This window comes from Acyrthosiphon pisum, chromosome A1 (assembly GCF_005508785.2).
Source record: "Acyrthosiphon pisum isolate AL4f chromosome A1, pea_aphid_22Mar2018_4r6ur, whole genome shotgun sequence".
In the NCBI taxonomy this organism is placed as follows: Eukaryota; Metazoa; Arthropoda; class Insecta; order Hemiptera; family Aphididae; genus Acyrthosiphon; species Acyrthosiphon pisum.
Genome location: NC_042494.1, coordinates 92,969,051 through 92,985,027, shown reverse-complemented (window position 1 = coordinate 92,985,027; position 15,977 = coordinate 92,969,051). Strand labels below are relative to the sequence as shown.

The 15,977-nt window shown below is 27.3% G+C and overlaps 2 protein-coding genes across 2 annotated transcripts in view; one reads left to right on the top strand and one right to left on the bottom strand.

Moving 5' to 3' along the window:
* The window catches only part of LOC100574878, a 45,538-nt gene extending 33,914 nt beyond the window's left edge, over positions 1-11,624 (top strand). The window contains exons 4-6 of the mRNA XM_003242535.4: positions 8,481-8,683; positions 10,354-10,485; positions 10,673-11,624. Coding sequence (XP_003242583.1) covers positions 8,481-8,683; positions 10,354-10,485; positions 10,673-10,796 — 459 coding nt within the window. The 3' untranslated portion in view covers positions 10,797-11,624. The remainder of the gene's footprint in view (positions 1-8,480; positions 8,684-10,353; positions 10,486-10,672) is intronic.
* Positions 11,625-12,835: 1,211 nt separating this feature from the next.
* LOC100164504 (glia maturation factor beta) lies at positions 12,836-14,350 on the bottom strand. Its single transcript, XM_001949248.5, has 4 exons — positions 14,089-14,350; positions 13,428-13,518; positions 13,170-13,352; positions 12,836-13,107 (listed from the first exon to the last, which is right to left on the bottom strand). Exons 1-4 carry the CDS (start codon positions 14,089-14,091, stop codon positions 12,965-12,967), a joined length of 420 nt encoding a protein of 139 aa, XP_001949283.1. The 5' UTR covers positions 14,092-14,350; the 3' UTR covers positions 12,836-12,964.
* Between the last annotated feature and the right edge of the window lie 1,627 nt (positions 14,351-15,977).

Here is a 15,977-nt window from a genome sequence, read left to right as displayed (position 1 = left end):
ATGATGTGTGTTTTTTTATTTTTATTTTTTATTTTTGTGTCTGTTTGGTTTGGACAGTAAAACTGCTTTGATTTTCTTCAACAGTATCTTGTTTGATGGGAAAATGAAACTAGTTGGTGCATTCGGGAGGTCAAAATTTGAAATTTCCAATAGTTTTGAAAAGCGCCGAGAAAAACAACATAAAAATTAAGGGAAAAAGGGAATTTTTACGCAAAATCTGTTTTCGAGAAAATTGATTTTGGTTTTTGGTGTAACTTTAAAACAAATGACCTTTAGATACATGACATTTATGTGATGACATTATCTATACTTGATAAAATTTTCAAAATATTTTGATTTGTTTTGATCTGTTCAGGGACATTTTCAGTTTCCAATTTTATTAATTTTTTGTTCTATGAATGTCAATAAAACTTTATTTGCTGAGTAAAAATACTTGAAAAATTAATACAAGGCTCCTACTATATTGTTACAATGACATTTGAAAAATATTAAAAATCCTTAGTCACAGTTTTTTCTTATAAGTATTTAAATTTCAAAAATTGACAAAATATGTAAAAATCACGAAAATTAGCAAATTATTTTGAGTTAAGAATTCGTAAAAATTTTTCTTTTTAAATTTATAATTTGAAAATGTAATACGAGATTCCTCATTATATTGTCTACATTTATCAAAAAAAAAATGTCTACAAGAAAGTCAAATTAAATTTTTACGAGCGTTTGAAATTCATATTTTTACAACATTTGATATTCGCTCGATTTCTTATAGGACAATTTTCTTATTTAATTGTAATTAAAAACGAATGACTAGATATTTGAAAATTTCACTGAATGTTAATATTTTCATTTTTTATACACCATAAAATTTTGAAAATATTTTGACTTTTTTTGAGCTGTTTACGGACATTCTCAGTTTTCAATTTGTTTAGTTTTTTTTTCTATAAATATCAATAAAATTTTGTTTGTTGGGTAAAAAAGCGTGAAAATTTAATGCAAGGCTCCTGATATATTGTTACAAAAGTAGTTGAAAAATATTAAAAATACATAACTACAATTTTTTTTCATAGGCATTTAAAGATCGAATTTTGACAAAATTTATCAAATTTAAGATTCAATAATTATTTTGTAGTTAAAAATTTATAAAATGGTCAACTTTTATACCTAAGGATTGAAAATTTAAAACATGATTCCACATAAGTAGTTAATTCTCTTACCAAAAAATCTAAAAACACATAAGCACAGTTTATTTTTATACTCATTTTAAGTTCAAATTTGGACGAAATTACATATTAAAATACCTAGAATAACTATTTTAGTTATTTTGTTGCGATTGTATACTATTATTCGTGGGTACTTGAAACTTCTAAAGTATACTATTATATATCTATGATAGTATCACGGTTTGTTGTTGATGTATAACGCGTTATAAGTACCTAATGAATATTGTGATATGATTAATTTGGAAATTATTATAGGTATGTACCTATTATAGGTCAATTTTTTTTTAATACCATAGATAAGTATATACTTTATAATATGTCTTATACCTAGACTGACATACCGTACCCGCTCAGAATCGTTTTTCTTATACAATGATATTATATCATTGAATTCAAATTTAATCCATTATACAGTGACCCACTTGTAATCTACTGTACAGCAGAGCGACATCCACTTAACCTCCTTTTTTAAATATATTTTTACATTTTACTCTGTACTATAAAAAAGTATTGTTCGGTTTTATTTAATCATTTTAGGGGCTCTTAATTTTTAAGACAATTTTCAAACTAAATTTAAATTCAAAATTTAAATCAATGCATTATTTAAATTAATTAATAAAATGCACTTTGTACATTCAAGTCAAAATTATATTCATAAATCATAATATAGTAAATGGTAATTATAAGCCACCATATACGTAATGGTTGTTGAGTTACTTTATGTTAAAATATGTTTGTAAGTTGGATAAATCAAAATTATTAAAAAGTTATATAATATATATTCGACGTGTGTACCTATACACAAATTAACATAATTTACATACTATAATTGATAATTATTCACCGACTATTGATTACTGTTAAATTTAACCACGTGAACTTCTCAAGTTTATAACGTTCAATAAAATAATTTTAAAGAAAGAATATAAAATATCCATTGACTTTTACTATTGGAAACACATTGTTTATGCCGTTTCTTTAATCATTCAAAAATATATAAAAATACTTAAAACGCCATTACCTATAATATGTTCGTTTTATTTTAAACTTTCACTATTTAATTTTATCTTTTAAGTACCTATATAGGTAACTATTATAGTAATACTATGAATAAGTAATAAGCAAATGATATGAACTTTGATAATTTTTAACGATTTTGTAGGTTTTATATTTCTTGTGCCTATATAATATTTTGAAATATCGCGAGAAAGCAATCTGTTAAAACGAATAAGAACAATTAATGTAGGTAACTGTCTATGATTATTTTTTATAAATATAGGTAGGCCTATTGTCGACATAAATGTGTGTGAAGCAATTAGCCGTAGGTAATAAACCATTTAACCACGTGTTCGCCTACTACTCAAGTCCAAAATTAGGCACAACTTTCTATACCTATATTATATAGCTTGTGATTTTTTCAGATTGATGTGTTTAATCCCTATCTATTATCCGTGCGGATATATAGGCATATTATACGCCTATATTATTATATATACCTAAATGGGTTGGTTCGTCACGAATAGAACGACAGAGGCCTACCACTGCCATTTATCTATTACCACCTATATTATGCAAAGTCAATTTATTCTTTCCGCGATGAATTATCGCCTGCCCATTTACAAAACGAGTCATTATATAGATTTCGTAACCACCGAGTAGTGGAAAAAAATAACATAGAAATACCTATGCCTATTGTCTTTTGGCTATCCGATCCGGGTTTTGTTGGTTTTTTCGTGTACAACATTTATTTTATATAATACGTTTTATTATTATTATTATTATTATAGGCGCATACAGGATATTATAATTTCCCATTAATAATAACGGTCCTCGGGACATTATATTGTTTTATAAACAAACAGTTGTTGAGAGGAAGGAAAAAAAGGACTAACACGCCTACTGTGTGTCGGGACCCGGGGCTACAAACGAGATGATTAAGTTATATCTTAATTTGTCAGGACTGAACGGGGCGAATAAAATTACCGTTTTCTTTTGCATAGACCTGTGTAACATACTCGGGGAACAATACAGTATAATAAACAACTTCGAGTTACTGCACTTCCATATGTCTTCAATCGAATTTTTGGTAATCCACGTACTATTTATGGTCGTTCCATTCCATTATATAATTGTTTATACGCAGTCGTAAAATGCACGAGGATTAAGCTGTCCAACAGAAAAACAAATAAAATCTATTTTATTTGAAAAATGCCATTTCCTCGTAATTATAACAGTCATATTAAAAATTTAATTAATTTTCTAAGTTGGATTATTTATTTTAAATGTTATCAACAAAGCATAAGTATATATTATACGAAATTCTATACACTCATCAATTATTTTTACATGACCAATAATTAGGTATTAAAAGTAGGAAAATTAAACATACCTATTGTAATATGTGACTTTTTAACACATTTCAAAATTATTGGAGCTTAAAACATCAATAAATACATTTGGATCGAATGTTGTTTTGATATTATTTGAACTAATTCCAGGAACAATATAATATAATAGGTATGGAACAAAATGTAACTGCTCATTCGAAACATTCAAAGACAAATATATAAAATACTTCTTAAAAATATTTGTTTTTTCTTTTCTTTTTATTCACCTTTTGAAGTTGCATCACGAACTCCGTGATCATAAGGCGGCATTAACACTACATATGTATTAAGTACACATACTTGAAGGTAACGAAGACTGACAGTATTATTGGTACCCAAATAGAAACCTCGAGGCGAATTTAGCGGCATCCTGTAATGATAAAATAATTATAATGTAAACACAAAATGTACCAGGTAGTCTATAAAGATTTCAAAATTAACAAGACAAAAACAAAATCCAATATTTACCGAATATCTTTTCTCAGCGTTTATCTCCATACATATAATATTATGTACACCCAGGATACCTAATAAATAATGGTATGATTATACCACAACGACCGTAAACGGTCATCGTACGACCATAGAATAATATTATCATGAATCGTTAAGTAATAAATATAAAAATCTTAATATGATACATAATATACATCTTACATATATAGGTAGTGTCCCTTGATATGAATTTACTAATAATTTAAAGGAGTAAATTAATATAAATCTATAGTTCTGATAGTGCATAAACTATATGTATATAAAGACAAACAAATAAGAAATCTCAACTGACAATATTAAAACTATTTGAACTATCGAAAATTCAAATCATCAAGGTAATAATACCTAGGACATAACAAAGCAAACGTAATAAAATTAAATTTTTGAAAATTTCTTGTAATCGAGAATCTGTTGTAGTTGTAGAAGGTACAATCTTTTAGACTTTAAATATTTCTTATTTTAGTTATTAATACGCATTGGCGCAAATCATAGGGGTGCTAAGAGTGCTTAGAACCCTGTATTTTAATGCTAGCACTCCAAATCTCGTGTGGATCTTGTCCCTAATTCAATTTGTTTGTGAAGAAAGTTATATTTATAATAAAATAAGCCAAAAAAAATTAACTTTCCTATAAATGCACACATCTATACAATATTGGTTTAAATATTAAATCTTTAATTTATATTATTTTTTTAATAGAGATATCATATATGTAACGTTTATAAGGAGATGTATGAATATAAGAGGAGTGTGAAGAATGGTAAAGCACTTCACGGCTCTGCTTCCTCTAAAATGTTTTGGGTGCTTAAGCTCGCCTACCTAATATTTTTGGGTTATTTGCGCCTATGGCAATACGCAATAATAAGTAACGTGGACTTTAATTTTGGTTACACGTACGGCGTACACAAATAAATAAAACGACTATATTTAAGCAAAGAGTAGTTCAAGGTAATTGGGAATATCAATATCAATTATACAAATCAACATTCGGATGTATACAATTACTCAATATAGGTCGTATTGAATACATTGGGTATATTTTAGAGTTTTATGAATCCTCTAACTTAAATTCGAAAACGTATTATAATTATATTATATAATATCGGTATTATAATAATATTATGTTATTTGATATAAATTGACATGAAACGTCCTGTTAATGTGCTATTATAGGATGTAACCATATGTTTTTTTTTTCACTATTTGGGGAACAGTATATATTATACCAAAATTACTTAATAATAAGTAATAGGTAATAATAATGAGTTCAATTCGTGTAAACATATCGTGATTAGGTTTACCTATATATTATACAAGTATAGGTACGCGTGTATATAGTCGAGACATCATCGTTCATAGTTCAGTTTTATACATAATATTTTGAAAACAAGGTTTCGCCACATGTCGATCACTTTATATAATCTATAATATTATAAAAATATTGTAATAAGTATACAAATAATAATAATAATACAATACACCGAATGGGCGGTGTTGAAACATTTTAAAATGTTTGCTCGCTACTACAGAATTTACTGTTCGACCACGTTTCAAATTTCAATCACAGTCAGGCTTCAGGGACTTTATATACATATTTGATCTCCCTCTCGTGTCGTTTTGAACTGCAAAATCTAACGAAAATCATCGCGGAACCTAAAATCTCGACGTTCGCCGGGCGGGGACGATCAACAATAAAAACGAGACAGATGCGCGCCTGCAATATATATATATTATGTGTGTTTATTTAGATACCTACGACGACGACGACAGAATTACCAGTCCCGACGATCAAAATAATAATATAAATTTATTTATCGGAGTACCTACCAATATTATTTATCGCATGAATCCCCTCGATCCCTATAAATTATAATATAATATTTATCTTAATGGGTTTAAGGGTCCTTTTGTGGGCGTCGGACGTCGGTGACATTACGTTCGATGCATCGATTGTTAATCGCACGCGGCGTAAATTTCGACGGTTGTGTGGAGGACGTGTGGTAGGGATAACGAGATGAAATAATAGAAACGTCACCCGCGGAAGGATCGCGGTATTATTGTGCGTGAAAAAATTTAAATCGGCGCGTGATCGTTACAATTGTATGTAGTAGGACTTTCTCTGATCCGACGACTGATGCGAAGTCCGGCTCCATCCTGCAGGAGCCCCCCTAGTATTGGTACGATAATTCCATTTCCTTATGTATAGACGTATTCACGTATATATAGTACACGTATATCGTATATTATATTATACACATTACACAGGGTGTCGCGATCAAATAAATCTTTCGTTATGTCACGGTCACACACTCGCATGTGTCAGTCCATAAGCCATAGTTTTATTTTTTTTTTGTTATTATGTAACCTGTCAGTTTGGAAGGCTGGATGGCATAACATATATTATATAAAATAGGTATCTAATTAATAATAATATTATATGGTATATATTTTAAATTTTTCACATGGCGTTTTTCACCAATCACCGCAATTATATAATAAACATTTAAAAGCGAGCACGAGCCATCGACGACACGCACAGCGGCGTCGATATGATTTTTTTCTTGGGTTTAAAATATATTTATGATACAAATTACAAGTTATTAGTTAAACTAAACTTCATTTTTATTTTGTTTCAAATTGGTATTAGTTATAAATAGTTGCAATAGTTTTATATTAGACTGTTATAATAATTCATAAAATAAAATCCACTCGACGTCGTTATCGTTGTTTTTGTCGATTTTATAATTAGTTATTATTTCAGTAATATTTATCGAGGCCTACCTATGATAAAATTGTTATCGACGATAATTTTGTCGACTTGTGCTATATAATTTATTATTCATACCGTCGGCAGTTTGCCGAAAGTCTCTTATCACAACAATTTTCCCAAAACAAAATACCAATATAAAAAAGGTGGGTAAGTGGATGTCGCTCTGCTGTACAGTAGATTGCAAGTGGGTCACTGTATAATGGATGGTATTAAATTTGAATTCAATGATATAATATCATTGTATAAGAAAAACGATTCTGAGCGGAGACGGTATGTCAGTCTAGGTATAAGACATAATATTATATATGATGGTATTAAAAAAAAATTGACCTATAGTTGGTACCTATAATAAATTCCAAATTAATCATATCACAATATCCATTAGGTACTTATAACGCGTTATACAATATGTAATTTCGTCCAAATTTGAACTTAAAATGACTATAAAAGTAAACTGTGTAAATGTATTTTTTAGATTTATGAATTTCAAACGCTCATAAAAATTTAATTTGAGTTTCTTATAGAAATTTTTTTTTTGATAAAGGTAGATTATCCTATATAAGGAATCTTGTATTACATTTTAAAATCTTAGTTCTAACTTCTAAAAAGAAAAATTTTTACGAATTATTAACTCAAAATAATTTGCTAATTTTCGTGATTTTTCCATATTTTGAACTTTAAATGCTTATAAAAAAAAACTGTGACTAACGATTTTTAATATTTTTCATCTGCCTTTGAAACAATATACTAGGAGCCTCTATTAAATTTTTAAGCTTTTTTATCCAACAAATAAAATTTTATTGATATTTTTAGAAAAAAAACTAAAAAAAAATGGAAAATGAAAATGTCCGTAAAGAGATCAAAATATTTTGAAAATGTTATGGTGTATAGAAGATACTAAGATAAACATTCAGTCAAAATGTCATGTATCTACGGTCATTTTTTTTAAAGTTACACCAAAAACCAAATTCAATTTTGTGAAAAATCGATTTTGCGTAAAAATTCCCGTTTTTCCTTAATTTTTCTTTTGTTTTTCCCGGCGCTTTTGAAAACTACTGGGAAATTTAAATTTTGACCTCCCCAATGCACCAACGATATTCACTTTCTGATCGAACAAGATACTGAAGTTGAAAATCGTAGCATTATTTCGACTACTTATCGTGTACACAGACACAAAAAAAATAAAAAAAAAACAAAAAAAAAACACACACATCATTGTAAAATCAATACATTCATCGTTCCACTCAGAATCTAAAAGATTTTTGTTTGGGGGAGGGGACAGTCAACAGTCTTGTTAGTTTTTGTGTCTTATAATATTTGATTATTATGAAATGTAAATTATTTTACCTACCTATAATTTTTTATTAAAAACACTTTTATAGAGAAATATGTGGTTGTGCAAATTTGTTTTGTGCTTAATTTTATAAGCGATTCCAAGTCCATCCCCTAATTTGTCTAAAGCACTAAATCTCCGCCTATATGCCAGGCATATAGGTACATATCTAAATTTAGGCTAGACTTAAGCGACCTCAGTCATATACTCATATTAATCGAGTCTATGCGCATCTTCATACTTATTATTTATTTATTTATTTATTTAATTTCTTACGCAGACTTTACCCGGACTGGGAGACTGGAAGTCGCCCGAACAATCATCAATCCAGAAATCGTTACTTTTTTACAACCATACCGAGTGCGAGTGCCAGTCAAGAACGGACGACTTGATGCCCAGAGACACGATGCCAACTGCTTCCGTGGTAAACCCAGATCCGCCACTGCCGTTGAGGCATAGACCCGAAAAAAATAATCAAAACAGGTAAATTAAAAATTGAATCACATTAATAACTTATAATAGGGATGGGCAATTCAATGTAACTAGCGTTTAAGTACTTTAAGTAATTTAAAATCTAGCGGGCCGCAGTGCATAGGAGAAAGCAAAAAAAAAAAAAAGTCCTTCAAATTTACTAACATTTATTTTTTACGCTTTTTAGCGGAAATTTTTAAAATAATTACTACAATACACGAATATAATAATATAATAAAATTATATGAAGTAATTTGAAAATGTAGCGTGGGCCAGATAAAAAAGGTACGCGGACCGCCAGTGGCTCATCCCTGACTTATAACATATTATAGATATGTATGATATAGGTACCTATCCTCACAGATGTAGTGAGAGTTAAATTTTGAGGGGTGGCAAATTATTCAGACCCTAGGTACACATAGGGAACTAGGGGGGATTGATCCCAGGCGTAAGATTTTAGGGGGGTACGGATCTATATTTAGTGTTTGGCGTTAGAAGTTAGAACACTATTTTTATTTCACATAAATTATTCGTTATGTAGTTTATGGCCACATATTATGAAGGAAAGAAAAACAAAAAAATAAAATCATGCACATAAAATAGTACAAATCACCACAATGATAAATGCATTTTGCCATTTTTCATTTATACTTTGTATGACATTTGTCGCTTGTGGCTTATAATAATTCCGGATTCTTAATTTGGTCATCCAGACATCAGCCAAAGTTCCAAAAACAGTAAGATTATAGTATTATACATAAATTAACTTATAGGTATAGATACAGTGTAACTGTTACACTATCATTTTTTAAGATTTTTAGCGAAACTAGGCGTGTATTAATGCTGGTGTTTTCGTTGAAATTTCGGATTCACAATAACTTTTACGGCGTATAAAATATAAAAGATAAGTCAACGTATAAATATATATTATTATATACATTATGCACAGATGATTATAAGTATTAAATTGTTTTTTTTATTTAATTACCTATGGGCTATGCGCTTATGCTCACGCAGAAGTTTAATAAATATTATTTTGACGATTATTATTAGATAAATAAACAGAATAATTTATAAATTATTTCTGAATTCCCAAGTAAAAATTGAAAATATAAAAATTTAATTTAAATTAAAAATAATATACAATTTCATAGGAGTCATTGTTTAAAAAAACAACATAAAATATATATTAGGTGTGAGAGATTTAACCCAATTAATCGGGGTGTTCTAATATGAGACTTTCTAGAAATTCGCTAAACTAGATAGGTTTAAAATTATCCCACATTATCCCGCACCAAAATAATGAACCATTTAAATGATATGGTCTAAACATCCCGGTGCATTATTGTTCACACTGGTTTAGTTTAGCGAATTTCTAGTTTATTTTGTTTAGTAACCCTTTCATTATGAGCACCTATGGGTATTTTACAAATCCTCTCATAAGTTTTGTTCTTAGAAATTGAAAACGTATGAAAAATGACTTAGTTAACTAATGTACCTATTGGTAACTAAAAATACTAAGCAAAGAAATAAAGTAAATTGTTAAACTGAAAACCGATTGGGGTACCTAGCGGCTAATGAATGTAGGTGTATGCCCCTAAGTCCACTTTACTACTTTAGTGTGTGTCAATTACCTAATATACAATAATCAATAATTGAATAATTGTTGTTATAAAATATAGTTGCAAGTGTCCCACGGAATACACTGTACGTTATTCAACCAACGGTTCATGTTCGTGTGACTGTTTCGACAAACAACGAGAGTGCATCCGATATAAGAAAGGCAACGTGTATTTTAATCATCTCGATAGATAGTAAGTAATATTTATTCTACATACATTTAATTTATTATAGGCGCTATATTCATTCTATTTGTATATTAAAGTCATCGTATAACAAGTATATAAAATGTCATTAAATTGCAGAAAATTATTTACCAAAATCAATCATAATTCAATCAAAAAGTTTTAACAACTTTAAACACTGTTTTTTTTTCAACAGCTGTATTACATCGGGTCAGTGCTTGTTACCAATGTGTGAATATGGCATTTACTCTTCTCGAACCGGACGTTGCCCAAAACAATTTGAGACTCTATATTCGTTACAGAAGAAACATTACTTCTAAGTACCTCTAATCATACTTGAGACTTGTAGTTTGTTTTATAGAAACACAATATAAAATATTCCTTCACATACACAATATACTTATAATACAAAGGTATGTGTGTACATGTATATAAATATATAATACAATATCTACCTATTAATGTGTTCGCATTTTTGTTTAGAATGTAACTTATTACAATTTTTTTTAAGTGTATAATTAATAATTAAACATAATAAATGTTAAAAGTCACTCTTAGTGATATGTATTTATATGATTTGTACATTTTTATTAATAAGTCATTATATTTATTTAATATTTTGTCATTTTAGTTATTATATTTTCAATTTTGTATTAATAAAGCTTTAAAAGTACTGTAATTTCGTAAGTAATAAAATGTACCAGTTTGCTAATTTAATATGTTATATAGATTTAAATTAAATTTTTTTTATGTTTAGTGCATTGATACATACAAGACACAAGTACAATATTAGTAAATAAATAAACTTTACTATAAACATTTTAATATTAATATAAGGCCATCATTATTAATTATATAACTTTAAAAGTTTTATTATTATTATGTTTTTATATTTTAATGATATTTTTTTATGATTATAAAATATATTTTCAATTAGTTGGTCTCATAAAGATATAAAACTAAAAAAAAAAAAAATAAAAATATGAATTAAGTAATAACTTATAAAAAATGCTTATACATAGCTAGTACATTTTATCGGTATTACAATTGTCATTACAATAAATAGATACACTTAACTATTGCATTTTTGTAAAATTTTAAAACGCATTATTTATTTGTCTTATACAATAAACATATTTGTACATGAAGATCACACTGCATTTTTGTTATTAATTTATAAATAAAGATAATATAATATACTTATTAAGTGATCATTAATCAATATTATTTTTCAAGTATCTTAAAATCATTATTTATTAATTTTGTTATCCAAATTTTTCCAAATAGTCCTTTTACCCTGATTTAGCTGAATAGTTGGTAATTAATCAAGAACTGTGTATTGTGTATATTAAACAGTTGTTTTAATTAATAAACACTGACTAATGAATTAATATCACAAATGTCTGGTAACCGATCCAATGACTAAGAACTAACATAACCCACATTCTAAAAGTAAATGTGATTATGGTCGTGAAACTTTGCAAAATAGTGTTGGTGAAAGTTAATAAAGAATTTTTTTTTTAGAATATACCTAGTTTTTTTTTAAATGTATATTTACACTCCTAAACAATATTTATAGTAAACTATAACCAATAATATAAAACACAGTTAATCATTTATTATAAAAAAGTGACATTCTTTACCTAAATTATAAGCTATTAGTAAGTGTAATCTTCAAAGAAAATATTACACTACAGATATCTTTTATGTAAAACAATGAAAAAAATTAAATAAATATTTATTTAATACAATTTAACAAACTTAAAAATGTATTTTTTAACAAAAAAAAAAAAAAAATGAAAAAAAAATATATATTTATCATAATAAATATATGAACATTGATTAATTTAACAGAAAATAATATGTCTTCTAAAATATAAATCCACTTAAAAATCATTTGTATTAATAATACAATAAATTAGCATGTATAATTGTACAAATAGTTTGTATAAGTTTCTGTATAAATTATTTATAAATATAGTATAAAGTAAAAAATCACACATTTATAATTTAGATAACCTAAATTATCGAAAATATAGTATTTATATCAAAACAGGGGTTTGTTGATTTTTGTGTAAAAAAATTATGATATACAATTTAAAAATAAAATACTTTATCATAGTACACACAAGTGCAAAGTCAAAAGGAATGTTTATAGTGGTTAAAATATTTTAAATATGCCCCAATGATTAAAGAATAATAATAAAAAAACTTAAAATGGTAGTCAATAATTAATGTATAAAATATTTTGATGTGGTACATCGAATATTATAAAAACAAATTGCAATGGACATTGAACAGTTTAATTTTATTTAGTGGTCTGTACTTGGTTCTATCTATTTTAATATCTAAAAGTGTGTAGATCATTTAAAATAAATATGGGTCAATATTTCTTTTAAATTAGTTTATGGTATCTTTTTAAAACTGTATATTCATTTTAAAATCTATTTCATGTCATTTATAAACCATTTTAAATGTATACAAAATATTACTTTCCCATAACACAGTCTTGTAACCACTCATCGGTCATTTCATCCAATTCTCTCACTTCATACACCCTAGTCAAGTTGGCTTCACGTTGTAAGGCCATTTTAGTTCCTGCATACATTATTTGTAATTCCATATGACTATCTAAAAATAAATAACAATTGGTACCAAGATAGTAAAATTCATTAAAAACTATTATAAAATACCTCTTGGGGTGAAATAAATGAAGCACATCGGGAATGACACTCGCCCATCTTCATGTTCCATTTTACAGCAGTAAATAATATAACGTGGCTGATGACCAGGTAAAATTTCTCTTAGTTCCTCAAGAGTAACATCGTCCAACATTTCATCTACACATACTTGCTGTTTTTCTCTATCTACTTTCACTATTTACAATTGCAAAAAAATATAAGAATAATCTTTAAAATTAAAAATGTATATTGATATTGACAATTGCTTACTTATAAGAGCAGCATTTTTTGTTGTTTTACGGAACCGAAACTTTCTCAATGTTTCTTTAACATCATCTCCAATATCACACACTTTAGTACCCTGTAAACATAAAATAATGTAATATCTACCATAATATCATAAATAAATATAATTAATTAGTAGGAATTTAGGTGAATTTTTATTTTATAAGTATGAGATTACTGATCTAAAGAGACATGCATGACATTTTTAAAAAATATATCTAAATCCTGTAGCATTCCAAAAGTAACTACTTATAATAATATGTATTAACATATTGTGATTATTAGTTTACAGTTTGACTTAAAATGAGTCAAACAGAATATTTTTGAAATTTATTTCATTTGGAAACTGAATTTTATTTGGCTAATGGCATACATAGATAATCATCTATGATGGTATATGGCTTATGGCAATATATCATATAGTAAAAATGTTTGCACAATATGCAAAATGCCATAATACTGCATGTTTATTTATTTGAATAACATAAACAGGTATTCAACCTTTTAAGATAGTAAATATAAATAACACTATATTAAGTATATATACCAGAAACCCATGTTCGTTTTTATACAATTTTAAGAAATAATAAAAAGTAAGGACATAATTCTTATTATAATAAATTACTGTTTCAAATATAATGCTTACCATTTTACCACAAAAATAGGTAGGTACCTAGTTATACAGTTCAAGTCACCGGGTCCTGGACACACGAACACAAATCGCAGATACAGATGTAATAGTTAAAAATTAAAACTTTAGATAGGTACTACCTGGATCGAATATTAAAGTATTTAATTGATTTAACCCTGCAAATTGCAAGGCTGTAATACTGTAAAGTGTAAAATTAGTGAATAATATACTACACAGTCGTATATTATCATAAAATTTATTTTACACACTAAAATTTCGGATGTATGAACAAGTAGATAACACTTAGTAGATAACGAAAACATAAAAAACACAACAGAACAATAACAATATCGGCTGGGTCCATTATTTTGATTGGTTGCTTTTAGTTCTTATCATTTAAATTTATCAAATAAACAATCTACTCTTATCGCTTTAAACAATTTTACTACAGTTGTAACACCGAGATTAATAATAGCCACTCTATGCCTCTAGGCTACACTGTTTGACCGTGATCTGTTGCATAACCACGATTTAAATATTTAAGATATTCCTTCTTAAATCGTTTTTAAATAACATGTAAGTCTAATAGTCAGATATACGATAGTCTATAGAGTATAGGTTGTTTTAGACTCTTGGTTTGTAGTTCTGTACTCTGTAGGTATAGTAACTACCATGATCACTATTATTATGTTTCATTTTACATATTATAGGTATATCTAGTAGATATATCAGTACATGCAAGGTATAGTCTATAATTTTAGATGCACTATGCCACTATGCTTATAATTATTCAATCATACAGTGCCACAACTACCGCAGGTGCAGGTGGTGCAAGGCCTGATGGGCCTCAAAATTATTTATGAGGGGGCCTCGAATTTTCCATAACTATACATAATATTATAAAACAATTGTAAAGTCAAATAAAAGAATTCAATCATTTTGAATTTTGTATTTTCGTGTAGGTACCTATATAATATATAGGTCCTAATTCATTGGCTCAACAATACCTATGTATTTATTTCTATAAATAGGCATATTATTTATTAACAGTACGGTAACTGTGTTAATAAAAAGTTTTGATAGTATAAAGATTACAAGTGAGTTTTTATTTTTAGATTCTGAGTGGAGCGATAAATGTATTCAATTTGGTTTTACAATGATGTGTGTTTTTTTGTGTTTGTATACACGATTAGTAGTCGAAATAATGCTTATTTTTCAATTTCAGTATCTTGTTCGATGGTAAAGTGAATCTAGTCTAGTTGGTACTTTTGGGAGATCAAAATTAAAAATTTCCCAGTAGTTTAAAAAGCGCCGTGAAAAACAAATGAAAAATTGAGGAAAAACTGGAATATTTACGTAAAATCGTTTTTCTGTATCCCTAAAACAAATTAACGTATATACATGCAATTTTCACTGGTTGTTTATATTCGCATTTTCTATACATGATAAAATTTTCAAAATATTTTAATTTGTTTTGAACTGTTTACGGACATTCTCAGTTTCCAATTTTATTAGTTTTTTTTCTATGAATGTTAATAAAACTTTATTTGTTGGGTAAAAAAGCTTGAAAATTTATTACAAGGTTCCTAATATATTGTTTCAACTATATTTGAAAAATATTAAAAATCCTTAGTTACATTTTTTATTTATAAGCATTTAAAGTTCAAATATTGACAAAATATGTAAAAATCACGAAAATGAGCAAATTATTTTGAGTTAGAAAATCATAAAAATTTTCTTTTTAAATCTAAGATTTTAAAATGTAATACAAAATTCCTTATAAGTGTCGTATATTGTAGACAGTCGTCACTGTAATATTATTTAATATAAACATATTACATGTAGAAATCGACTTAGCAATTTTGATATTAATATGGGTCAATTACTACGTTTATATTATGATG

Coding starts and splice junctions, on each gene's coding strand:
- LOC100164504 (XM_001949248.5), bottom strand. Junction 13,353..13,427: donor AAAAAATGCTGCTCTTATAA/GTAAGCAATTGT, acceptor AATTGTAAATAG/TGAAAGTAGATAGAGAAAAA. Junction 13,108..13,169: donor CATTTATTTCACCCCAAGAG/GTATTTTATAAT, acceptor ATTTATTTTTAG/ATAGTCATATGGAATTACAA.